The 27033-nt window shown below is 38.2% G+C and overlaps 1 protein-coding gene and 1 pseudogene across 1 annotated transcript; both read right to left on the bottom strand.

Moving 5' to 3' along the window:
• Positions 13892 to 19599, bottom strand: LOC109232636 (annotated as a pseudogene).
• On the bottom strand, positions 25518 to 27033 carry LOC109232781 (dirigent protein 25-like). The gene is made up of 2 exons (XM_019398512.1): positions 26734 to 27033; positions 25518 to 26408 (listed from the first exon to the last, which is right to left on the bottom strand). Exons 1-2 carry the CDS (start codon positions 26945 to 26947, stop codon positions 25639 to 25641), a joined length of 984 nt encoding a protein of 327 aa, XP_019254057.1. The 5' UTR covers positions 26948 to 27033; the 3' UTR covers positions 25518 to 25638.

Here is a 27033-nt window from a genome sequence, read left to right as displayed (position 1 = left end):
TTCAAAAGGTCTGCTAGGGTCTCTTCAACTGATGAACCAGGTTCATCTCCCTGTGAACTTAGATTAACTAACCCTTCAGCAGCTTCACCAGAACCACTTCCCCCTGACTTCTTGCCACTTTCTTCAACATTTTCTTGTACCACCCCACAAATAGCAGGTACAGATAAATCAGCAGTGGGTGAATGATCAACCACTCCTTTCCCTTTTCCCCTCTCTTCACCACAGTCACCCTCTCTCTCTCTTTTTCTTTTTCAGATTTCTCTTTACCTCCACTCTTTCTTACCTAAGGTAACTCCACATCCCTGATAGGCCCAACCAGAATAAACCTAGTTTCTAAATTCTCAGTCAAAGAAGAACTTACCTTAGAATGGGATTCTTGAGCCTTCTCAGAATCAGATGACCCAGGTCCTTCCCCCTCACTAGCAGACTTGTACGACTCAGAATCAGAGTTAGACTCGGAGTCTTGGACCTGGCTTGCCTTTAATTTCTCATTCAGTTTCTTTGAAAGATCCCAGAAGCTACTGTTTTTCGAGCACACATTTTTACCTTTCTCAGCCTGGGTTTGGGAGTTGTGCTAGGTGGAGAAGGGGTAGTTGAATCAGAGGGAGTGGGCTGTGGAGGAGTTCCAGGGTTGTCTTGTGGGTTTGTCATTATCGCTGATTTCTTGAGAGAATTGGTGAGTTAGAACTTTGGAGAGGAAAGTAATTGGAAGTGAAAAGGGTTTTTTTGACGATTTAGTATTATGAAGATGGCAGGAGGTAATGATGCGTATTTAAAGAGAAATACACATTTAATGTATAACGGCACCTTTAGCAGTGGTCAAGTAGAGGTCTAATCAACCTAAAATTTCAGGTTTGAATGAATGGTTAAGCTTCCCTCGACTTAGGCAAATTTTGTGGTTTAGAGTTCTAATGCGGACGGAACTGGTTCAAAACCAACGGATAGAATTTTCTAAGGAGTTTGAACAATTGTAGGACTTCTGCTCATGATTTAAATATTTATATTTCTAATTGTGCAGAGTATAGAAAACATACCTTAGCATTCAGATGAACCAACTCTGATGAACCGGGTTCTTCATTTAGAATTCTCTTGATAATGCCTCAATTTACCATAATAGAGAAAATTTTGTAAGAGATCAGTGAGTCATATTAACACATGTCACAGGAGTATACTAATTACAGTATGAAGCTGAGTAAAAATTAATCTAGATATTTACACAAGTTCAGATTTCCTAGCCAAAAAAATAATTTTTTATTTTTTTTTCATTGTGCATTCTGAGCTGGTCCTATTGGGTGATTTTAATCATCCCTAATTCCAACCTGTTCCTTTCAAAGTTTTCTCTACTTAGTGCTTTAGTAAAGATGTCAGCAATTTGTTTATCAGTAGCACAAAACTCTATGGTAATCAATCCTTTCTCATAGTTATCTCTTAAGAAGTGATGTCTAACATCTATGTGCTTAGTCCTCTTATGATGAACAGGGTTCTTTGTCATACTTATAGCACTAGTGTTATCATAGAAGATAGGAATGCAACCAACTTCAATGCCAAAATCTATCAGCTGTTGTTTGATCCATAGAAATTGAGCACAACAAGAGGCAGCAGCAACATATTCAGCCTCAGCAGTGGATAAGGCCACTGAATTCTACTTTTTACTGGCCCATGATACAAGACATGAACCAAGGAAATGAGCCATACCTGAGGTACTCTTCCTATCCACAAGGAAACCTGCATAATCAGCATCAGCATACCCTACTAGATTGAAATTACTACCTTTTGGGTACCAAAGACACAGATCAGCAGTGCCTTTCAAATATCTCAGTATTCTTTTGACAGTAGTCAAGTGAGATTCTTTTGGATTAGCCTGAAAACGAGCATAAAGCCCTATACTGAAAACTATGTCAGGTCTGCTGGCAGTAAGATACAAAAGTGAACCAATCATACCCCTATACAACTTCTGATCAACAGATGAACCTGGTTCATCTATGTCTAATTTAGTGGCAGTTGCAATGGGGGTGTCTATTTCTTTTGATTCATCCATTTTAAACTTTTTGATCAACTCTTTTGCATATTTCTGCTGATGGATCATGGTTCCATTTGGGTTTTGTTTGATCTGTAAGCCTAAGAAAAAGTTAAGCTCACCCATCATACTCATTTCAAACTCACTCCCCACTAATTTGGCAAAATCTTTACTTGGTTTGTCAGTGGTTGCCCCAAAAATTATGTCATCAACATATATTTGTACCACAAGAAGATCCTTACCTTTTTCCCTCAAGAATAGAGTACTGTCAATTTTACCTCTTTTGTAGCCATGTTCAAGTAGGAACTTGGACAATCTTTCATACCATGCTAGGAGCCTGCTTGAGTCCATAGAGAGCCTTGTCTAATTTGTACACATGTTCAGGACATACCTTGCTCTCAATCCCTGGAGGTTGTTTAACAAACACTTCTTCTTTTAGGTAGCCATTCAGGAAGGCACTTTTGACATCCATCTGATGAAGAGTGAATTCCATGTGTGCTGCAAAAGCTATGAGGAGTCTTATTGCCTCCAGTCTTGCAACTGGAGCAAAAGTCTCATCATAATCTATACCCTCCTCTTGGCTGTAACCTTGTACCACCAGTCTTGCCTTGTTTCTTATAACTGTTCCATCTTCATCAAGCTTGTTTCTGAAGACCCATTTTGTGCCAATTACTGATCTGTCCTTGGGTCTTGGAACTAGATGCCAAACTTGACTTCTCTCGAACTGATTGAGTTCATCTTGCATTGCATTTACCCAATCTGCATCCTGCAAAGCCTCAACAACATTTTTAGGTTCAATAAGAGATAGGAAAGCATCAAAAGCACACAGATTCTTTAATTGTGATCTTGTTTTAACTCCAGAGGTTGGATTAGTAATTATGTTCTCAATGGGATGAGAACTTGGATACTTGTGAGGTTTCACAACCAACTGATTTCTGCTTGATGTTTCTTCCATGTTCTGTTGCTGAGGAACAGGGTCATGAACAAGTTCCTTTAGGGTATTGATTTCAGTTCCTCTTTGATCAGTTCCCCCTGTCAGGTTGCCCTGGATGTAAGAACCTGTTCCATCACCTGTTCCTTCTTTTGGTGCCACTTTAGCTTGAGCTGAGACTTCACTCAAATCTTTTACCATTCCAATAGCTTCATCTTCATGTTCCTGTCTCTCGGAAAGAATGTTAGTTTCATCAAACACTACATGTACACTTTCTTCTACACACAAAGTTCTTTTACTGAACACTTTAAATGCTTTGCTATGTGAAGAATATCCAAAGAATACTCCCTCATCACTTCTGGGATCAAACTTACCTAGGGAGTCCTTTCCATTATTGTGCAAAAACCCCTTGCATCCAAATGCCCTAAGATGGGATATATTTGGTTTTCTCCCTTTAAGTAACTCATAGGGAGCCTTCTCTACAAGGGGTATAGTCATGAATCTATTAATGATATAACATGCAGTATTTACAGCCTCTGCCCAGAAGCTATGGGGCAGTTTACTAGAAAGAAGCATAGTCCTAGCCATATCTTCAAGAGTCCTATTCTTTCTTTCAACTACTCCATTTTGTTGAGGAGTTCTAGGGGCAGAGAAATTATGATCTATACCATGCTCATCACAAAATTCAGCAAACTTAGCATTTTCAAATTCAGTTCCATGATCAGACCTGATTGATGCAAGTTGATTTCCAAGTTGTTTCTGAGTTTTTCTAACAAACGCAGTAAACATGTCAAATGCTTCATCCTTATATGTTAAGAATAGTACCTAGGTAAACCTAGAATAATCATCAACAAGTACCATCACATATTTCTTACCACCTTTGCTCAGTGTTCTCATTGGACCACAGAGATCCATATGAACCAGTTCCATCGTCCTGGTTGTGCTTACCATTTTCTTGCTTTTAAATGATGATCTTACCTGCTTCCCTCTTGCACAGGCCTCACAAACTTTGTCTTCCTTGAACTTGATGTTAGGTAACCCTATTACCAAGTCCTTGGAGACTAATTTGTTGAGTTGATTCAGACTTGCATGACCAAGTCTCTTGTGCCACAGGAGGGGATCACTGTCCAACACACTCAAGCAAGTGAGTTCATTTTCTGAAAGAGTGGACAAATCTACAATGTCAATATTGTTAACTCTTTTTCCCCGCAAAACAATCTTGTGCATTACATTCATTTTTGTAATGACCAGTCTTGCCACAGTATGTGTAGATTTTATTTTCAGGAAGAGTGGGGTACTTGCTTTTGGGGTCCCACTTAGGTGCTTGGGCCCCATAGCCAAGTCCTCTCTTGTTGCTACTGTGATGTTCTTGTAGCCATGATAGTGCATCAGAAGCCTTATTCCATTTGCAAGTTCTGTCTAGTTCATGCTTTAACTTCCCTAGGTCTTCTTTTAAGACTCTTATCTGCTCATCTTTCCTGTACAACTCATCCTTCATTTTTCCTAGGTTTTCTTCTAAGGTGAGATGTGTGTGATCAGCTTTCTTCTTACCTGTTCCTAATTTCAGTTTTAGATTTTCAGACCTAAGTTCTAGGACATTGGTGTCAAGTTTCAGAACCTGGTTCTTCAACTCAACATTTTTACTGTCACTCTCACTAGCCCTAGATTCTAGATTTTTGCACTTGGCTTTTAAGATCACACACTCCCTAGACAGCTCTTCCTTCTCATTGTTAATTATCTCAGACTTATCGATGAAGTCTAGCAATAGTTCAGAGAACCTTTCTTTAGACAGAAATTTAATCTTGTCTTTGAGATAAAGCACACTTACCTCTTGTTCATCATCTGATTCTCCGATGGCCATAAGTGCTTGTTCATCTCCAGCTTCATCTTCTGAATCCTCATCTGATGTTTCTCCCCAAGCAGCAACCATAGCCTTTGTTGATCCTTTGTTCCTTTTGGGTTGAACCTGTTCCTTCTTTCTGTTCCTTCGTTCAGCCTTTTCCTTTTTCCATTCAATTTTCCACTGGACAGTTCTTGATCATGTGATCAGTCTTGCCACATTTGTAGCATCCCTTGTTAGTCTGTTTCTCAGGAGCCCTTGGTTTATTGAAGGTTGTACCTCTTGAAGAACCTTTTCCTCTCATTAGGTACTTTTTGAAATCCCTTGTGATCATGGCCATTTCATCATCCTCCAGATCAGCACCTTCAACTATTCTTAGAGCCAGACTCCTTTCCTTCTTGGGTGCATCCATTTTTATGGTTTGCCTTCTCAGTTCATACACAATGAGGTTTCCAATCAGTTCATCCAACTTGAGAGTAGCAATGTTCTTTGATTCCTGAATAGCAGTGATTTTGCTTTCCCAAGTCACTGGTAAGACCCTTGTCGAGATTTTCTCAACCTTGTCTTCTTCAAGGATAATTCTCTCAAGAGATTTAAGTTCATTTGTTAGTGTTGTGAACCTTATGTACATCTCCTGGATAGCTTCTCCTTCCTTCATAGTGAAATTCTCATATTGAGAATATAGCAGTGTTCCTCTTGATCTCTTTACTTGGGGAGTTCCTTCATGAGCCACTTGTAAAGTGTCCCATATCTCCTTAGTAGTGGTACAACTTTGAATCCTGCTGTACTCATCTTGACCCAGTCCACATACAAGCCATTTTTTGGCCTTGGCATTCTTTTCCCATTTCTTCAAGTCTTCAGCAGTGCAGTCAGCTTTTGTCTTTGGCACGTCCACTCCTTCAGCATTCTTCTTTGTAGTCGCCAGGGGACCATCAGTGACTATGTCCTAGAGTTCATAGTCTTCTCTTATGATGTGATCTCTCATCCTGTTCTTCCACCAAGAATAGTACTTACCATTAAAGAGTGGAGGCCTACAGTGGATTGCCCTTCCCAGTTGCCAGGTGGTGCACTCATCTTGATCTTTTCCTAAGGTGTTAACCTTTTCAAGGATAACCGGCTTCGATACCAAATGATATTTTAAACGTCAATACCACACAAGAGGGGGGTGATTTGTGTGGTACCCAATTTTCGCTTAACTGAACTATAGAAGGACCTGGTTCTTATATGTGTTCCAACTACTACTGTTTGCGGAATAATAAATAAAGAAAATAAAGAACACAGAGATTTTTATATGGAAAACACCTGACTCAAAAGGTGAAAAAACCACGACCTACTACTCAGTAGGATTTTCCCAAACTTCCACTAATATCACTGAGCCAAAACAGCATTTACAAAACTCTTTGTAAACCTAAGGATTAACTCTAATCCCGTTGTGGCACATAGCCTCAACTGTTGTGACAACTTCAAGTTAACGCTAACTTGAAACTCTAATTACCTAATACAATTGCTTCTATGAAAGCTGAAAGGTACAATGTAAAATCACCTACTATAATTGAACTAGAAATAAAAGAAGACACTTAGAACTGGTTCTTCTATCTTGTTCAAGTAGCTTCAGGATTGCACGCTTTAATCACACATAAATTGCTTGCAAAATCGCCTTGCTATTTTGCTCTCAATTCACGTTTAACTTCTTCTTATGTGCATTACTTGTAAAAGAGAATAGCACTGATATTTAATGGGTTAGTAATCAGAGTTTGACTGGAATTCAATTACTACTCTTCTATCGTAGAAGAGTTCATAGTGATCTCAAACTCTAACACTATCTTCTTCCTAAACTGTGTTCTCTTCATGTACGGAGTCTTTCTCTCCTTATCCAATATGCAACCTTTTCGATCAGATCAGGAGATATTGCTTCTTGATTAGTTAGATTTATCTCCTTCACGTGCATCTCACATGTATATGTTGATCATGACTGTGCTTCACAAGATTGACCTGGTCCATGACTGAGTTCTTTTGTCAATCTTCAAAACTTCACCTGTTCTTGGGCCAACAAATGTCAACAATCTCACCAGGCCTCCTCTTCCTCCTAAACAACAGTACAATCACAAAGTTAATTTTGACCAGAGGGTAAATGTTGATCAAAGAACTTCTATGTTTTGCAAATATTGCAAGAAGCCTGGACATTTAATTGATAAATGTTACAAGCTTCGTGGCTTTCCATCAAACTTCAAGTTCTCCAAAGGAAGAAGATTTGCAGCAAATGTTAGTACTAAACCTGACATTGATATTATGCCTAGTGGTGCTGGTTCTTCCCATCCTGGTTCTTCTAGTTCCAATTCTTCAGAGCAAAATTCTGTAATCCCTGGGCTGAGTATGCAGCAGTACAATCAGTTAATAAGTTTACTACAACAGTCACATGTGTCAACTTCTGAGTCTCAGCCCAAGCTTATAGCCTCTGCCAATTTTGCTGGTACCTTACTGTCTGCTGATTTGTGCAATAGTTCCAGTTCTAATTCATGCATGCTTTCTTAGGCTGTAGGATTAACTTGGATAATTGATGCTGGGGCTACTGATCACATGACATCTAATAAGGATTTTCTATCTAATATAACCCCTTTGCCTATTCCCTATCTTGTTTCCCTACCTAATGGCTACAAAATAAAAGTTACAAGCACTGGTTCCTTTGCCTTGAATCCATCACTTATTCTTCATAATGTTTTTTATATTCCTTCTTTCGATTACAACCTCATTTCTGTACATAGACTCATTCAACAGTTCAAAAGTTTTGTTTTGTTCACTTATGAATCTTGTTTGCTTCTACCACAGGGCTCTTCTCTGAAGAAGCCTTTGGATCTTGGTAAACTTGATATCTACAAGCTTATCTGGAAAAAGCCTTCCCAATCTCAAATCTTCACTGATTTACATCCCATATACTGTCTTTTCATTATCTGATCATTCTATTTCTGCTTCCACTTGTGAAAATAATGTTGTTTCATCTAGTTTTTCTTCTGTTAATGCCTCTTCTTATAACTCTAATCCTAGTTTACCTAATATCTATACTACTCCTTTCCATTCTACTTCTACTGATATGAATAAAATGGATGTGATTTGGCATCAAAGACTTGCTCATGTTCCTTTTATTAGAATGAAGCTTATTTCTGGTTTATTTGATTGTTTATCTTCCAAACAACCTTTTATTTGTAATGTTTGTCCCATGTCAAGGCAAACTAGGATGCCTTTCCCAAATAGTTCTATTACTACTGTTAAACCTTTCCAACGTATTCACATTGACACTTGGGGTCCTTACCATACTCCAACATATACTGGGGCTAGATATTTTCTTACCATTGTAGATGATTACACACGAGCTACTTGGACACACTTAATGGGGGCCAAGAGTAATGCCTTTACCTTAATCAAGGCTTTTGTTGCAATGGTTAAAACTCACTTTCATGTTTCTGTCCAAACTATTAGTAGTGATAATGTTCTAGAGTTGGGTTCTAGTTCTTCTGCTTCTATTTATTTCTCAGAGAATCGGTTCATCCACCAAACTAGTTGTCCTTACACCCCTCAACAAAATGGGGTAGTTGAAAGAAAGCATCGAACCTTTCTTGAAGCATCTAGAGCTTTGTTGTTCCAATCCAACTTGCCTACTCAGTTCTGGGGTGACTGTTTATTAACAACAAGCTATATCATTAACAGGTTACCCTCCAAACTCCTCAAAGACAAATCCCCATTTGAAATGTTGTATGATAAGGTACCCACCTATTCCCATCTGAGATCATTTGGTTGTCTATGCTATGTCACAGTCCCCATACCTCATAGGGATAAGTTTAAGCCTAGAGCTACACCTTGCATTTTCCTTGGCTATCCTTTTGCCAAGAAAGGTTACAAGTTATACAATTTATCTACTAAGAAGTGTTTTATATCCGATGTAACGACCCGGCCGATCGTTTTTGGAATTTACGCCCCGATCCCCCATTTACCGCTTCCCCTAAGTTTATTTCTGCTATTTTGGTATGCTGGGACGTTCGGTGTTAGGATTCGGAGTGTTTTGGGACACTTAGTCCCTAAATGAGAGCTTAAGTGTTGAAAGATGATCCGTAATCGGAACAGTGTGAAGATGACCTCGGAATGGAAATCCAATGGTTCCGTTAGCTCCGTTAGGTGATTTCGGGGTTGGGAGCGTGTTCGGAATGCATTTTGGAAGCTCGTAGCTCATTTAGGCTTGAAATGCCGAATTTTGAATTTTTGAAGTTTTCGGTCCGATAGTAAATTTTTGATCCGAGGGTCGGAATGGAATTCCGGAAGTTGCAGTAGCTCCGTCATGTCATTAGAGATGTGTGTGCAAAATTTCAGGTCATTCGGGCGAGGTTTGGTTAGGTTTTTGATCGAAAGTGTGTTTTGTTGGAATTTGAAGTTCTTAGGCTTGAATCTTTGATTAATTCATGTTTCCGGCGTTGTTTTAGGTGGTTTAAGGATTGGAACAAGTTTGAATGATGTTATGGGATATGTACGTAGGTTTGGTTGAGGTCCCGGGGGCCTCGGGAGTGTTTCGGATGCTCAACGGAGCATTTGGAGTTTCAAAGTGTTGCAGAAAATCCTTCAGCTGTGCAGGTCCCAATTCCTTCTTCGCGTTCGCGGTAACACCCACGCGTTCGCGTAGCTTTGGCCTTCTCCCTCTTCGCGTTCGCGTCCTCCTCTACGCGTTCCCGTAGAGTAATTCTGGAGGATGACAAGTTTCTTCATTGCGTTCGCGATTAGTGCTCCGCGATCGCGTAGCTTCACACGTTTCTTAACCGCGTTCGCGTCAGGGCTGTCGTGTTCGCATAGACTTATTGGACTCCAAGGGCTGGGCTTGGTTTTCATTCAATGCGTTCGCATGACCTATGTCGCGTTCGCGTAGTTCACTGAACCCAGGCCTCCGCGTTCGCATCCTTTCCTTCGCGATCGCGAAGGGCATTTTTGGTCCCTTTATATTTTCCTTCTTCGCGAACGCGTGCTGCCTTTCGCGTTCGCGATGCTTTAGACCCCTGAACAGTATTTAACATTTCAAAAACGAGGTTTTGCCATTTTTACCAAAACTCAAGGTTTGGAGCTCGGATTTGGGAGCAATTTCAAGGGTTTTTCAAAGGCAATCACTGGGTAACGATTCTCTACTCTCCTATGACTAAAACCCATTAATCTAATCGCGAATTCACCCTTTAATTTCGTGTTTTTTTAATGGGAAGTGGGTAAACTTCTTAGACCTAACTATGGGGTTTTGTGGGGGCATTTGACCTCCGATTTGGGAGATTTTTATATGGTTGGACTCGTGAGAGTACGAGGTTCTGAAAACGTAAAAATTATTCGATTCCGAGACGATGGCTGGAGGGGCAATTTGGTCATTTTACCCATTTGCACGCCCTAGCTCTAAATTTAATAGTGGAATCAGTTGTTTGCAATATTATTTATGATGTTAATTGAATTGAATAGATTTGGGCCATTTGGAGACGGATACTCGTGGCAAAGGCGCGGTTTCTAGTGATATTGAGCCGGTTCGAGGTAAGTGACCTTTCTAACCTTGTGTGGGGGACCTTTCCCCTTAGGACATGATCCTTGATTGTTTGAATGCCTCGTACGTGAGGTGACGAGCGCGTACTTGAGCTAATTGTTGTAAACCCATTTCCACTCGGAGTATTTATATTGAGATACTATCTGTTTACTTATTCATTTAAACTGTAGTTTTTAACCTGTGCTAGCTTAGAGGAGCATGCTTAGCTGACTTGTTTGCTTAATTGATTAACTGTACTATTTGCACCACGTGAAGCATGTTAGATTAGAAATCAGTATTACTTGTGACGGTTTAGTATTTATTCTGAGATTGTGAGCTGCTGTTGTGGTGTGTTTTAATTTGGGACTACGGGACGGCTTCCCGGGAGATCCCCCCCGTACTTGACTTATTCTGAAATGAAGGTGCGGGATACCAAGAGATCGCTGGCACGTGATTCTATATATATATATTGGGATACCAAGAGATCCCCGGCTCACTTATTGAGGATACCAAGAGATCCTCGGGATACCAAGAGATCCCTGGCGCATATGATGAGGATACCGAGAGATCCTCGGGATACCAAGAAATCCCCGGCTGTTATTCCTGGTTGAGAGTAGTATTTTCCTTGCATTGTTACCGTTACTATCTATTGTTGTTTGTTGTATTTATCCGGTTTAGACTTTTGCTGTAGACTTTATTCAGACTGTTTTCGTTATTTATTTATATATCATGCTTACCTCAGTAGGGCCCTGAACTTTCCTCGTCACTACCTAACCGAGGTTAGGCTTGGCACTTACTGAGTACCGCTGTGGTGTACTCATGCCCTTCCTGTGCATGTTTTTCATGTGCAGATCATCCAGGTACCTCTACTCAGGCGCACTATCCTTGAGGCGTGGAGACATACGGAGATTTCGAGGTATATCTGCAGCGTCCGCAGACCGAAGAGTCTTCTTCCTTATTCTAGTTGTAGAGCTGTTGTCCTATCATAATTTTGATGTAGTTATTCTGGAGATTAGAGTACTTATTGAACTTCTATTAGCCTGTGTTTCCCGTGAGTTTCCGGGTTTTGGGATTTGGTTGTAGACTTCCGCTTATCCTTAGAGTTGTACAGGTCGGGAGGCCTTATACTCAGTTGTTATTTTTCATATGTTCGGTTTTAATTGATTTTTCCGAAATATTATATTTTTCTGCAATACTTGGCTTACCTGGTCGTGGGGGACTAGATGCCATCACGACATGTTCACGATCGGTGAACTAGGGTCGTGACACCAGAGATGTTATGTTTCATTAGCATTATTTTCCTCTTTTCCAGAATAGCAATGTATCTGTATCTTCTCCATTTCCTTCTCTTGCTTCTCTTGTTCCAAATTATGATCCTCCCGCTTCTGTTGTGTCTCCTGCACCTTCTCCCTTTCCTTCTCCTGATTCTCTTGTCCCTGATTCTGATTCTCCTGCTTTTGTTAGGTCTCCTACCTCTTCTAATTTTCCTTCTTCCTCATCACCTTCCCATCCTTTCTCTTTTTCAGATCCTTCTTCTAATGTTAGCTCTCCTGCTCCACCTATTATTCAGCCTCCTAGAAGATCTTCTAGAGATCATCATCCTCCTACTTATCTTCAGGACTACTTATGTAGTTTTCCTTCCACCTCATCATGCTCTAATACAGTCCTTCAGCCTGCTGAAATTGAACTTGGTACTTATTCTCAAGCAGCATCCATCCTAGCTTGGCAGAATGCCATGCTATAGGAGTTTGATGCTCTAGCTGCCAATCATACTTGGGAAATTGTTACTTTACCCAAAGGCAAGAAACCTATTGGTAAATTGGTTTATAAGGTAAAATACAAAGCTGATGGTAGTGTAGAGAGGCATAAAGCTAGGCTTGTGATAAGAAGGGATACACAGGTAGCAGGTGTTGATTTTCATGAGACTTTTTCCCATGTTGTCAAGATGTCCACAGTTATATGTCTCATAGTAGTGGCTATCAAAAGAAAGTGGCCTTTGTTTCAATTAGATGTAAATAATGCTTTCCTCCATGGTGATTTGGATGAAGAGGTTTACATGAAGCTTCCTCCCGGTCTTTCTATTTCTGCCCCTCCTCCTTCTTCTTCTTCTGCACCCTTAGTATGCAAGTTGAGAAAATCTCTTTATGGTCTCCGATAGGCCTCTAGACAATGGTATGCTAAGTTGTCCCATGCTTTATGTTCTAAGGGTTTCACTCATTCTGTTAATGACTATTCTCTATTTGTGAAAGGTTCTCCTAGTTCCTTGACTATTTTGGCTGTGTATGTTGATGATATCATATTGAATGGGGATGATCCTAATGATATTCTTGACTTAAAGCTGTTTTTAAATGATCAGTTCATGATTAAAGATTTGGGTGCTTTGAATTATTTTTTGGGCATTGAGGTCTCCTCTCTCCCTTCTGGTTTATTGCTCAGTCAAAGGAAATTTATTTCTGACCTTTTGTCCGAGTACAATTGTTCAGATGTTTCCGCTGTTGTTTGTCCCTTGGAGCATAATCACAAGTTATCTGCTGATTTTGGTGACATGTTGCCTCAGCCTGAGACTTACAGGAGTCTAGTTGGTAAATTGCTCTTTCTTACGCACACTAGACCACATATCTGTTTTGCGGTTCAACACCAAAGTCAATTTTTAAAATGTCCTCGAGTTCCTCACATGTCTGCTGCTTTACATATTCTGAGATATCTAAAGGGTACATTGGATGTTGGGTTGTTTTTCTCCATTTCTCCTGATCTTTCAGTGACTGCCTATAGTGACAGTGATTGGGTTGCTTGTGTTGATACTAGAAAGTCTGTGACTGGGTTTTGCATTCTCCTGGGTGATAGTTTGATTGGTTGGAAATCTAAGAAGCAGCCCTTTGTTTCCTTGTCTTCCGCCGAAGCTGAATATAGGGCTGTTAGTAAGGTTGTTGTGGAGTTGACTTAGCTAGTTCGTCTTTTATCTGACTTACATGTTTCTGTTTCACTTCCCATTTCAGTTTGTTGTGATAATCAAGCAGCTATCCACATTGCCAAGAACCCCGTTTTCCATGAGCACACCAAGCATATTGAGGTGGATTGCCACTTCATTTGCACCAAGTTGGTTTAGGGGCTCATTCACTTGACTCATGTCCCCACTTCCCAACAATTGGCCGATATTCTGGCAAAGCCTCTAACTGGGCAGACTCACCTTAATCTTCTTTCCAAGTTGCAGGTGCTTCCCCCCCTCCAACTTGCGGGGGGGGGGGGGGTGTTGGACTTGGAGACTATTTGGCTTCTGGACCTCGGCAGAAACAGGCCCAAGTTGTATAAGTTTATTTGTATAGTCTTTTATTAGTTTAGTCCAATTAGTCCACTTAGCATTCAAGGTTTTGGCCCAATGTATATATAGCTTCTTTTGTAGATATTTTGACACTTTATGATTCTGAAAATAATGAATCAGTCGAGAAGCTTCTTCTCCTTTCTTACTGTTCTCTTCAGAAAAATCTAGCTTATTTCTCATGGCGATTTCATGTTTTTCCAAAGTTTTCAACACTGAATATAGCGTCATTAAAACTAGAATCACTACAAATATTATGCACCACACTTGTCAAGAGCTAACGAGTACAAAGACGGCTAGCACACAAGAACAAGATATTTGGTTTACTTAGACAACAACAAAAAGGAGTATAAATCATAAAAACTAAGCTCTTTTATACTAAAAGATTCCTCATTTTTTCAAGAGCAAACGAGTACAAAACAAGCAGCAATTTAAAGCTCAATAACAGAGTATTCGAGTAAGAAAATGGCATAAAAGAGTACCAAAAAGTGCAGCGTTTCACTAAACAGATAAATGATGAAACTCGAGTAGAATAATATAAGATCAAATTTACAAAACCTCAAGAGGTCCAAATGCAAAGTACCTGGTGCTTAGTAAGATGTCTTCGAATGGCTCTGGTCTTCTTGATCAAGAGGTAAGTACTTCTTATTCTTGTATGCTTCCCTTAATGCCGACTTCTGCTTCTGTGATATCACTGTCAACACTTATGCTATTGATAACATCACCACCTTTCTGCACCCAACCCTATTGGCATATATGAAGCTGACTGTGTATGTAGAAGTCCAGCTCATATCCAGCTGTACATGAGTTAGTGGAGTTAGTTGTAACTTATAGTTAGTTGTGGTAGTGCACATGTTAGTTTGTTAGGAATAACACATGTATATAAATGCACAGATACTCAACAATACAATTGAAGTGAAGATTTCTTTTTACTCTCAAAATCAGTATTATCTTCTTCTAGAAACTTCCGCCATTGTTAACCGACTGAGCTTCTCAACTCTGAAACGAGTTTCTACATGGTATCAGAGCGGGAGATACTGGAATCTCACGCGATCTAATCTCCGGTTTGATATATTCTCTATTTTTTTTGTTCACAGTAATATTTGAAGCTTTTTTGTTCTACAATAGGTGATTCCTCGTCAGCGGTAGAAATTGTGATCGACCACACTCATCCTCTATATATTGGTCCGTTGGACACTCCTAGTTCAGTAATTATTCCTGTTAAGCTCACAGGATCGGAGAATTATAGTCTATGGAGCAGGTCGATACGGATTGCACTTATAGGGAAGAAGAAGTTAGGGTTCATCACAGGAAAGTGTAAGAGAGACTCGCACACAGGTGACTTGCTACAGCAATGGGAAACCTGTAATGCGATTGTTCTTTCATGGATAATGAAAAATGTTTCGGCAGAACTCCTTGGAGGAATCGTTTATGCATCGGATGCTCACCTCGTTTGGGAAGACCTACGAGAGAGATTTGACAAAGTCAATCGAGTGCGAATTTTTCAATTACACAGGTAAATTGCGACCTTATCACAGGGCACTAACTCTGTTTCAGTGTATTTTTCACAGTTAAAGGAGCTTTGGCATGAATATGATGTACTGGTACCGTTTTCTGATTGTGGCTATCCAAAAGCAAGAGATCATGTGGAACAAATGCATCAACAAAGAGTTATGCAATTTCTGAGCGGCCTCAATGATTCATATGATCAATCAAGGCAACAGATCCTTATGAAGACTAATGCGCCTAATCTCAATCAAACTTATGCGATGATAATTCAAGATGAAAGCCAACAATCTGCTGGAGCTACTACTTTATCAGAAAAAATAGATCCTGTAGCTATGCAAGATGGAAGAGTTCAAGGATTTAAAGGAAAGAAACAATTTCCTCAATGTGAACACTGTGGGATGAAGGGTCATACAAAAGAAAATTGCTATAAAATCATTGGTTATCCTATGGACTTCAAGCCTAAGAAGATGATTGGAACATGAAACTCAGATGGCTGGAGAAGAGAGCATTTTGCAACAGTTAACAATGTAGAAGGACCTTCTTCATTGCAACGAGCTAGAACTAATCAAGGAACATCTGAACACAAAGGTCATTAGTTTTTTATTGATGAGCAATATAAGCAAATTTTGGAGCTGTTGAACAAAGAACCAGGAGAGAATCAGGCCAATTGTACAAAGGAGAATCATGCCAACTTTGCAGGTATTGTTACTTGCCTGATGTCTGAACACACACCAAAGGAATGGATCATAGATTCCGGGGCTACTCATCATATTGCTGCTAGTTTAAAAATATTACTAGGTTGTGATGATATCGGGACATCTAGGACTGATAAAGTGCATCTACCAACAAGGGAAGCAGCTGATATCACACACGTTGGTAATGTGAACTTGTTTGACAAAGATGTTGTTCAGAATGTTTTATATGTGCCTAACTTTAAGTATAATCTACTGTTGATATCAAAGCTGGCCAACGAGCTCTCTTGTGCTGCCATATTTTTTCCTGATTTTTGTGTATTTCAGGATCTTTGCAGTGGCAGAGTAAAGGGGATTGGTAGAGAGAGAGGAGGCTTATACATTCTTAAGAAGAATTCAGATGCAAACAGACTTGCTAGAATAAGAGCTGTTGTAGTAAGTCATTACAGTGAAGAAGGCAATCTATGGCACAAGAGGTTGGGCCACCCATCTGTTACAACTATGAATCACATAGAAGACTTGAAGTATAAAGTTAGTAAGAGTATACAAATTGATTGTCCTGTATGCCCATTAGCAAAGCAGTCTAGATTACAATTTTCTGTTAGTAGTTCTAGAGCTGATTTGCCATTCAATCTTGTACATCTAGATCTTTGGGGACCTTATAAAGTGCCTACTTTCGACAAAAAGCATTACTTCTTAACCGTTGTGGATAACAATACCAGATTCACATGGACTTATCTTTTGCAATGGAACAGAGTTCTTTAACTCGCAGTGTGATACCTTGTTACATGATTTTAGGATAATACATCAGAGCAATTGCCCATATACTCCACAACAGAATGGTGTCGAGGAAAGGAAGCACATGCATATCCTAGATGTGGCATGGGCCTTAAGGTTTCAGGCAAGTATTCCTATAAGGTACTGGGGTATGTATGTACAAGCAGCAGTCTATTTGATAAATAGGCTACCTTCTAGAGTTTTGAATGGTAAGGTTCCTAATGAGATGTTATATCAGAAGAAGCCAATGCTTGGACACATCATAGTTTTAGGATGCTTGTGTTATGCTACAAGGTTGGTCAAGGGAGACAAGTTTGCTCAAAGGGCCAATGCAGCTGTACTTCTTGGTTTTTCAGAAACACAAAAGGGCTACATATTACTGGATTTATCTTCTAATCTATTTTTTGTAAGCAGGGATGTGGTGTTCAAAGAGACAATTTTCCCTTTCAGACAAAAATCTGTGGTACTTCCAAGTGTTGTGCCAATGAACTTGTGTGCTGATAATCCCTTGACACTAGTAGAGACAATACACACATCAGGTATGCAGCAGGTTCAAGTACCTGCACTTGCAGAAACAGGAGAATATCCATTCATTGGGGCATGAGCAAGGTGTTGAAGAACCAGAATTGGAGCAAGATCTGGATCAAGTTCCTACAGCAGAGATTAACATTCCTGTTGTTCATGAAAGAAGAAAGACAACTAGAGAGTCCAAACAACCTATTTGGATGAAGGATTATGTTACAAATCCTCCAAAGGCACATTGCCTTTACCCCATATCAGACTACATATCATATGCAAACACTTCAGTGAAGTATCATTGCTATCTTGCTAAATTCTCATCACTTGTTGAACCAAAAACCATCAAGGAAGCTGTTAAAGATGCTAGATGGATGAAGCCATGAAGCAGGAAATCAATGTACTAGAGGAAAACAAAACATGGGAAGTAGTAGATCTACAAGACTACAATAGGATCAAAATGGGTATAAAAAATCAAGTTCAAGGCAAATGGGAAGTAGAGAGATTTAACGCAAGCCTAGTAGCAAAAAGGTACAATCAAAGAGAAGGATTAGATTATCATGAGACCTTCTCACCAGTGGCAAAAATGGTCACAGTAAGGTCTGTTATAGCACTGGCAGCCTCAAAAGGTTGGGAGTTATTTCAGATGGATGTGTATAAATAAGGAGACTTGTATGAAGAAGTCTACATGCAAATGCCAGAAGGATATGGAAGCCAGGAGGAGAAGAAAGTGTGCAAACTCATCAAGTCATTATATAGGCTTAAACAAGCCTCTAGGCAGTGGAACATTAAATTGACTGAGGCATTGACAGATTCAGGTTTTGTCCAGAGCAGCAATGACTACTCTCTATTTACCACGAAGAGAGGTCGAGACATTGTGATTATCCTAGTCTATGTGGATGATCTGCTTATAACTGGGAGCAATTGTCAGTTGATTGACACAACCAAGAAAATTTTGCAGCAAAAATTTAAGGTGAAGGATCTAGGTGAGTTGAAATATTTCTTGGGAATAGAGATCATGAGGTCCAAGGCTGGTGTTCTGCTGAATCAAAGGAAATATGTCTTAGAATTGATCTCGGAAATGGGATTAAGTGGAGCAAAAATTGCAGCTACACCTCTGGAGACAAACAAGAGACTTAGGGCTGTTGAATATGATGAGGTAATGAAGACACAGAATGATAAACCACTGGCAGATGTATGTGCTTATCAGAGGCTAATGGGTAAGTTGTTGTATGTGACAATAACAAGGCCTGACATTAGCTACACTGTTCAGACCTTAAGCCAATTCATGCAGTGCCCAAAACTTTCACACTGGGAAGCTGCCATTAGAGTAGTGCGATACTTGAAGGGAGCACCAAGACAGGGCATTCTGTTGAGATCTGAACCAGCTCGAGAACTGACTTGTTGGTGTGACTCCGACTAGGCAGCGTGTCCTAATACTAGAAGGTTTGTAACTGGATATGTGATCAAGATTGGAGACTCCTTGATATCTTGGAAGTCTAAGAAACAACAGACTGTCTCGAGGAGTTCCGAAGAAGTTGAATACAGGAGCATGGCGTCTAGTGTGGATGAAATCACTTGGTTTCTGGGTCTGTTTCAGGAGCTAGGAGTGCCAATATTACAACCTGTGACAGTCCTCAGTAATAGCATGGTTTCTCTACAAATTGCAACAAATCCTATTTTTCATGAACGCACGAAATATATAGAGATCGATTGTCATTTTATTAGAGATAAGATTAAAGCTGGAATCATCAAAACTCAATTTGTGGGCACTAAGGATCAACAGGCTCATCTCTTAACTAAGGCATTGAGTACAACTCAACATATGTATTTAATGGGCAAGCTGGGAGTGTTCAACGTGTTGCACCCTCCAGCTTGAGGGGGAGTATTGGCATATATGAAGCTGACTCTGTATGCTGACTGTGTATGTAGAAGTCCAGCTCATATCCAGCTGTACATGAGTTAGTGGAGTTAGTTGTAACTTATAGTTAGTTGTGGTAGTGCACGTGTTAGTTTGTTAGGAATAACACAGGTATATAAATGCACAGATACTCAATAATACAATCGAAGTGAAGATTTCCTTTTACTCTCAAAATCAGTATTCTCTTCTTCTAGAAACTTCCGCCTTTGTTAACTAACTGAGCTTCTCAACTCTAAAATGAGTTTCTACAAACCCCATTTTCATTTAAACATCCATTCATTTACTTAGAAATGTATTTGAATATACTTGCAAATGGGTATAAAATTACATCTTTGAGAGCTTACTGGGGGCACCACCAATGACTTTGGCTACGCAGAGGAGTGCAAGCTCAGCCTTTAGGTCCTTTAGCGGAGCTAAAATGCTCAGTCTTGGACTTCTGTCTTAGCTCATGAACTTTGATCCTTGCTATAAAACGAGAACAAGATTATTAGAATTAGTAAGAAAAAATTGGGCCCAAGTGCAGAAAATGAAATCTTCACTTACCCATGGTCTCTCTCTCACACACACAGAGCCAACGGCAATGTTAAAATTCAGAAGCCCTAATTCGCGGCATAGAGAAGACTCCCAATATCCCTCGTTCAAGAATTAACCCAAATAGCTGACTAGTATGATATATGTATAGTTTATGTATTATTATATATGTGTATAATAAATGCATAATTTATGTATATAACTAGAAAAAATAAATAATAAATACGGTCGGCTATTTGTGTAGAAATCCTTATCTCATTTGTGCTAGGAAATATGGGTTAGTAGAGTTTCTGAGGCCCAAGTAGGACGGGACTTTTGCATCTATACCCGGTTTTGGGATCACAATTGAACCTATACCCACTTTGCAAAAAAGTTTGCAAGCGTACCCACTTTACGATCAACTTCAGACTTATGGGTCTGAAGTTATTAAAAAAATGCCAGAAGTGAAAAAATTGCACTTCAAATGCACTTAAGGCCAAATAGGTCTGAAGTGCAACTAATGGTTTCATGCACTTAAGGCTAATAAGTCTGAAGTAAAAAATTGCACTTCAGATGCACTTAAGGCCAATAAGTTTGAAGTGAAAAATTGCACTTCAGATGCACTTAAGGCCAAAAAGTCTGAAGTGCAACAAACGTTTTCATTCACTTAAGGCCAATAAGTCTGAAGTGAAAATTTGCACTTTAGATGCACTTGGCCAAATTGGACTGAAGTGTAACCAATTGATTCATGCACTTAAGGCCAATAAGTCTGAAGTGAAAAATTGCACTTCAGATGCACTTAAGGCCAAAAGGTCTGAAGTGCAACAAACGTTTTGCTACACTTTAGGCCAATAAGTTTGAAGTGAAAAATTGCACTTCAGATGCACTTAAGGCCAAAAAGTCTGAAGTGCAACAAACGTTTTCATTCACTTAAGGCCAATAAGTCTGAAGTGAAAATTGCCCAGAGACGAAAATTTGTTCTTCGAATTTTAACAATCCAATATACGATTTAATATCTAAATCTACTCCAAATGAGCTCAAATTTGAAACATAGCCTCCAAATATCATCAGGAATAAACCCTAATCATCAATTTGTCAAAACAACAATAAATCTAATGAACCCATTTTTCAATTAAGAAAAAAAAAAAGAAAAAGAAACCCTAAGCAATAGTAAAAATAAAACGTCATAACAGCCCACCATTATAGAACATCATAAACTACATTAAAATATATTCACAACCACCATATAAAATCATTGTCACCCGAAGAAGAAGAAGAAGAAGGAGAAGGAGAAGAAGAAAATGAAGGAGGAGGAGAAAGGTGCCTGAAGTTGTTTAAAAAGTGGGTACAGGTTAAAACTTTTTTAAAAAGTGGGCATAGGTTAAATGGGAGCAAGATTGGCCTGGACATCAAGTGGGTTGTGAACCTCGGAACGATAAACTTTGGCTACAAAATGCCTGAACCAGTCACAAATTAAATTTGGTATTGAACTCTTTGAATATGATTGGCTTTTCCATTGAATTGCTCTGTTGAAGCATTGTACTACTGTACAAAGTTGGATGAAAATCCCCCTCGACGATGAGCAGTAAAGAGTTTTTAGTATTCAGGTGTTTGACTCTCCACCATTGACAGCCATTAAAAAGCTTTGAAACTTTGAATTCGAATTTGGGCTTTCAATGGATGTTGTTGCAACAATTAAGAATATTGTTTGGAGTTTATATCTCAATTTTTAGGGTGTTTGGTGAAGATTAGACTTGATTTTGGCTGAATTTCAAAATTGAAACTCGAAGAAGAAGAAGAAGAAAAACACATGGCATACCATATACTTACGAAATTGTACTAAACTTGTAATATAATTGTATAAAATTATATTCTGTTGTAGTTATATATATTTTTTATTTGAATGTTCTATGAAAGTTGAAAAATAATTGTATAATTTATGAATCATTGTATAAAATTTGTATTTAAGTTATCAATACTATATTTTTACATAAATTTATTGATATATATCAAAATTTGTCCAAAGATTTTAATAACTATCGTGCGGGGCTAGTAAAGTATTCTGCTTCACTTGATTGGTTAACTTACTCAATTCACTAAGCTATCACAATTAACGAATCCTATTTAAATCAGCACTAAAATGGATACATTGTACTTACAATTAATATTATACAATTTGATGGTACAACAACATACAAGTGTAAAAACAAATTTAATACAATTGATATATCTACAACAACATACATACTAAAAATAAATTTTATACAACTAATTATATAGTTTACACTTATTTATAACTTATCTACAACTTCATATTACTTCTACCCAGTTAAGATACATCTACAACATCACCCAACTTAAAAATAATTTGCATACAAATTTTATACAATATGTCTTTTTGTATATTTTGTATCTAATTTGTATATATTTTGTATATGGTGTGTGTTTCTTCCTCTCTATAATTTCAATCAAAACGTTCTCTCTAAATACAATTTTAATACATTTCAATAACTTTATGTAAAAAGATTGTATTGATAACTTAAGTACAATTTTATACAACAATTCATACATTATACAACTATTTTCAACTTTCATACAACATTCAAATAAAAAATATTTGCTTATGCTATCCAAAAATAGTTCAAGAGCAAGATAAACTAATGCCCAGGTCTAAGGTAGCCATTCATATGGCATATGCAGCTTCTCAAAAAGGATACCTCCTGTATGACATTAACAACAAGACCTTCTTTGTCAAGAGAGATATTATCTTCAAAGAAGACATCTTTCCATTCAATACTCTCAACCAAACCAAAGTTCAACCTATTTTCATGCCCAACAGCTTTCAACAAATATCAGATGAACCAGTCAACCAGTTTACTACTGAGGTTACTGAACCAAGTCATAATGATATTCAAATAAATGAAATTGGTGATTTCCATAATGGTATAGAAGATTCAAACCAACAAAGCCCAAACTTATCATATGATTAAATACAATATACTACCTCTGAAGCATCACAACATAATACAATATTTGAGGTAGCAACTGAATCCTTACCTTCAAATACTATTCAAGTTCAATCATCTAGTTAACAGAATCATACTCTATCAGCAGAAGAGACTTTGAGGAAATCAAATAGAGACAAAAGCCCACCACTTTGGATGAAAGACTTTGTGTCTTTAAACATTCGTCAAGATCCTCCCTATCCCTTATCTAAATTCATAACATATAAAAACATTTCTCCTACCTATCAAACTTTATTGTTGCATCTTCTTCTATATTTGAACTTGCAAACTACCATGAGGCTATCTAAGATCCCAGATGGATAGATGCCATGAAGGCTGAGATTGAAGCCTTAGAAAAGAATCACACTTGGGATATAGTTCCACTACCTGAAGGTAAATCACCTTAGGATGCAAGTGGATTTACAAAATAAAGTAAAAAGCTACAGGAGAAGTTGAAAGATTTAAAGCTAGGTTGGTCGCAAAAGGATTTAGCCAAAAAGAAGGAATTGACTACCAAGAAAAAATTTCACTAGTTGTAAAAATGAAGATAGTAAGGACTGTCCTAGCAATAGTTGCTGTTAAACATTGGCACATACATCAAATGGATGTATATAATGCTTTTCTTCAAGGGGACCTCTATGATGAAATCTATATTGATTTACCTCAAGGATTTAACAGTCAGGGGTAGAGGAAACCAGTATGTAGACTTATTAAATTCTTGTATGGATTAAAACAAGCACCCAAGAAATGGAATGCCAAGTTAACTGAGGCAACTGAAAGCTCACTTCCATCAGAGTCAATATGATCACTCACTGTTCTTCAAAAAAGATATTAGAAGGTACCACCATAGTTTTAGTCTATGTTGATGACATGCTTATAACTTGAGATAGCCTAAAGCTAATTGAAGACACTAAAACAGGTCTACAACAAGTATTCAAATTGAAAGATTTAGGTGAACTCAAATACTTTCTTGGCATTGAGTTTGCAAGATCCAATCAAGAAATCCTAATGCATCAGAGAAAATATGCACTAGAATTGATTTCTGAAACAGGTCTGGGAGCAGCCAAACCTGCCATAACTCCATTGGATTTCAACATGAAGTTAACTACTAGAGAGTATGATGAATATGTCAAAAGAGACAAGGATGTGATCTCAGAAGATGCAGAACTAGTGGATCAAAATCCATATCAAATGCTGATTGGTAAACTCATATACTTAACTATGACTCGACCAGACATCTCCTTCGGTGTTCAAACATAAGCCAATATTTATGGAAGCCTAAAAAATCTCATATGGAAGCTGCACTTAGAATTGTAAGATATCTAAAGCAACAACCAGGACAAGAAATTCTTCTATCCAGCAAATGCAATAATGAAATTACAGCATACTATGATGCTGATTGGGCAGCCTGCCCTCACTCTAGAAGATCTGTTTATTTGGTCAAACTTGGTGAGTCACTAGTTGAGTGAAAGTCTAAGAAACGGACTATTGTTTCCAGCAGCTCAACAGAAGCTGAATATAGGAGTCTTGCATCAATAGTAGCAGAGTTAATTTGGCTACTTGGACTACTAAAAGAACTGAAAATTGAAGTTAAACAGCCTGTGAATGTTTATAGTGACAGCAAGGCAGCTATGCAGATTGCGGCAAATCCAGTTTATCATGAATGTACCAAGCATATTGAAATCGATTGTCATTTTATTAGGGAAAAGATCTTACAAGGCTTGATCACAACAAAATACATTCCTACAAGAGACCAACTAGCTAAAATTCTGACAAAAGGACTTAATCGAGTTCAACACGAGTATCTCAATTCCAAGCTAGGAGCTTTGAACATCTTTGCATTTCCTAGCTTGAGGGGAGGTTGAGAAAGGTGCTACATAAGTCATTAGAGGTAGATTAGTCATTTCGCTATATTCAACCGATTAGAATTAAGTGATTGAGTTAGACAAGTGGTTAATATATACACGCACATGTATCTGCACCTTACGCACAATGCAAGAATAACATTTCTTATTTTTCATCATCTTTTTCTCTCTTCCTCTTTACCTAAAACACACGTTCTATCTTAGAACAATTACTTAATTGCTAACAAATAGTTTATAGTTCAAAAAGCATAAAGTCTGAAAAAATAACGTGTTGTATACCTTTTTTTCACAAAAAAAATATATAAACTTGATATTCGACTCAAATATCACAATAATATAAAAAGAAAAAAAAAAGAGGAGGATTGGAAAACATTTTTTGATTACTTGCTACTGAATATCTGAATTCACCTAAGACCCAAGGTTAATTTTTTTAGGAAATTCACTATTACCCAAACAATTTATCCTCATCTACCCATTCCATAACATTCCCTTAAAAGATCAGTCGTCTTTTTTTATTTTTTTACCGCTAATCCATTACCAACAACATATATCAAATAATTCTATCTACCACGAGTTGGAAAGAAAAATTCACCTAGAGGTTTTGTCTCCGTTGAGATTTGAATCTGAAATTTTAAATTCTCAACTCACTTCATTGACCACTAGGCCACACCCTTTAGTTCTTTTTTTCTCTTTTTATTTTGCTTTGCATTTTTCAGTTATTTTATTCACACCCCCCCCCCCCCCCCCTACCCTAATTGATTTGGAAGAATTGTAATAGCATTCCACCCGAATTCTTTTCTAATTTCATTCAAATCTTTATTTTCTTGTTTTCCCTTTTCCCCAAATAATATGTTTTCATTCACTTTTTTGCTCCTTCTCTTTATATAAGGTAGGACTGCACTAATAGTTAATATAAGAATTTAATACACACACTAAAAAGAGTAAGGAGTTTTTAATGTTATTATCTTACAAGTAATCTAAGTGTGTAACTATATTTTTTTAGGTCATCAATACGTAGAACTTAAACTCTAACCAATGCTCGTGGTTGGCTCATCACAGATACCATGTATATAAAGGATCAGGCATGTACAAAAATGGTTAATTACTTCATTGATAAAAAGGAAAACACAGAAATTCAAAGTTACAAATCTTGTCAACCAATCACCGAGCAAAGCACACCAGAATTACAAATAACTCAAAAACACATTAATAAGCAAGATACACAGTAATAAGCAGCACAGTTTGTACACCATCTGTCTCTTGAACCTGGTTTGTAGCTGGAAAAGTCTTAACTGTAGCAAATCCCTTAGCATTTACGTACTTTCCAGTACCAGCCATAACAGCAAGATGTGATTCTGAAACTCCCATTCTGTGAACACCAAAGAAACTAAGGCTATCAGCATAACTTCCACTCTTAAACATCACAGTAAATGCCATTGTCTGACTCAACCCATCTTCTGAACTAGCTACATAAAATCCTTGCGCTTTCCCTATTAAACCCGAATTAAGCTCGTGCCCTTCGGTCAATTCATCGTCAAATACTGTCAATGTTCCAAACATCAGCTTCTGGAAACTAATTCCTGATCCTAATTGTTGCAAATTTATTGCTGGTAAACCGTAACCTCCACCAATGATGTTGTTTGCGTTGTTTTGATTAATAACGTTTGATGTAATTCCGCTTAGGCCAGTAAGGAAAGGGACGTTGTTGTTGCTGATAATTCCGCTGTTGGCATTGTTAGTAGGGACACCGTTATCTACGGCTAAAACTGCACCGTTAGGCTTAGCGAACGGAACTTGACCGCTTGTTGCAGGGTTGGTTACAATTCCAGTAACAGCTATAGCTGAAGGGTTTGATCCTCCAAGTATATCGTGCATGAAGAAGGAAAATGTGTGATCATCTCCAGCACCAACTCCGCCTGCTGCAGCACCAACTCCTGCTGCAGCACCAGCTACAGCAGCAGGTGCTGCGATACCGGCTAGAAAATAATAAGATGTGAGAACAACTTCTCGAGAGTCAATTTGACTAATCGTTAAAGCTAAATTGGATTAGATCATCTTAATATTTTAATATTAAAATTTATATATATATATATATATATATATACATATATATTCAAAAAACTATATAAAAAATACTTTAAATTGTAATTGTTCTCATGTCAATATAATAAAAAAATACATTTTAAAATGTTCGTCAAAACTTACATTGTCTGAATCTAGAGAAACGAAAAATATCGCATAAATTGGGACAAAGGGAGTATATAATTAAGTAACTAAAATTCTATTATCTCTAACTAATACCTGTAACCCCAGCAGCTGCACCATTACCCGCAGCTGCGCCAGAAACTGGTGCCGCCTGGGTTGTATCAGGATCTTCTGGTGCTACAGTTGGGGTGGCCACTTCCTCGTCAAGGATTCGACCTGCTGTGGCAAATGTTATTGCAAGAGCTAGAATGAGTAAGGATGAGATGATGAATTTGAGTTGTAAAGGGTTGATGGATTTGTGAGTTGCCATTGGTTAATGAAAGAATTCTTGGAAAAGAGAGGTTCTCTGGTTTCTGATATACTTGAGAATGAAGTTGATGAATAACAAGAACTTCA

This window comes from Nicotiana attenuata, chromosome 9 (genome assembly GCF_001879085.1).
Source record: "Nicotiana attenuata strain UT chromosome 9, NIATTr2, whole genome shotgun sequence".
In the NCBI taxonomy this organism is placed as follows: domain Eukaryota; kingdom Viridiplantae; phylum Streptophyta; class Magnoliopsida; order Solanales; family Solanaceae; genus Nicotiana; species Nicotiana attenuata.
The sequence above is the reverse complement of the archived record's forward strand: the minus strand, read 5'-3'. Positions and strand labels throughout refer to the sequence as shown.

What these genes read in the sequence shown, in the direction of transcription:
- LOC109232781 (XM_019398512.1), bottom strand. Translation starts at nt 26,947, where the DNA reads ATGGCAACTCACAAATCCATCAACCCTTTACAACTCAAATTCATCATC. An exon ending in TGCAGCTGCTGGGGTTACAG is followed by an intron (nt 26,409 to 26,733) that starts GTATTAGTTAGA and finishes ATTATTTTCTAG; the next exon opens with CCGGTATCGCAGCACCTGCT.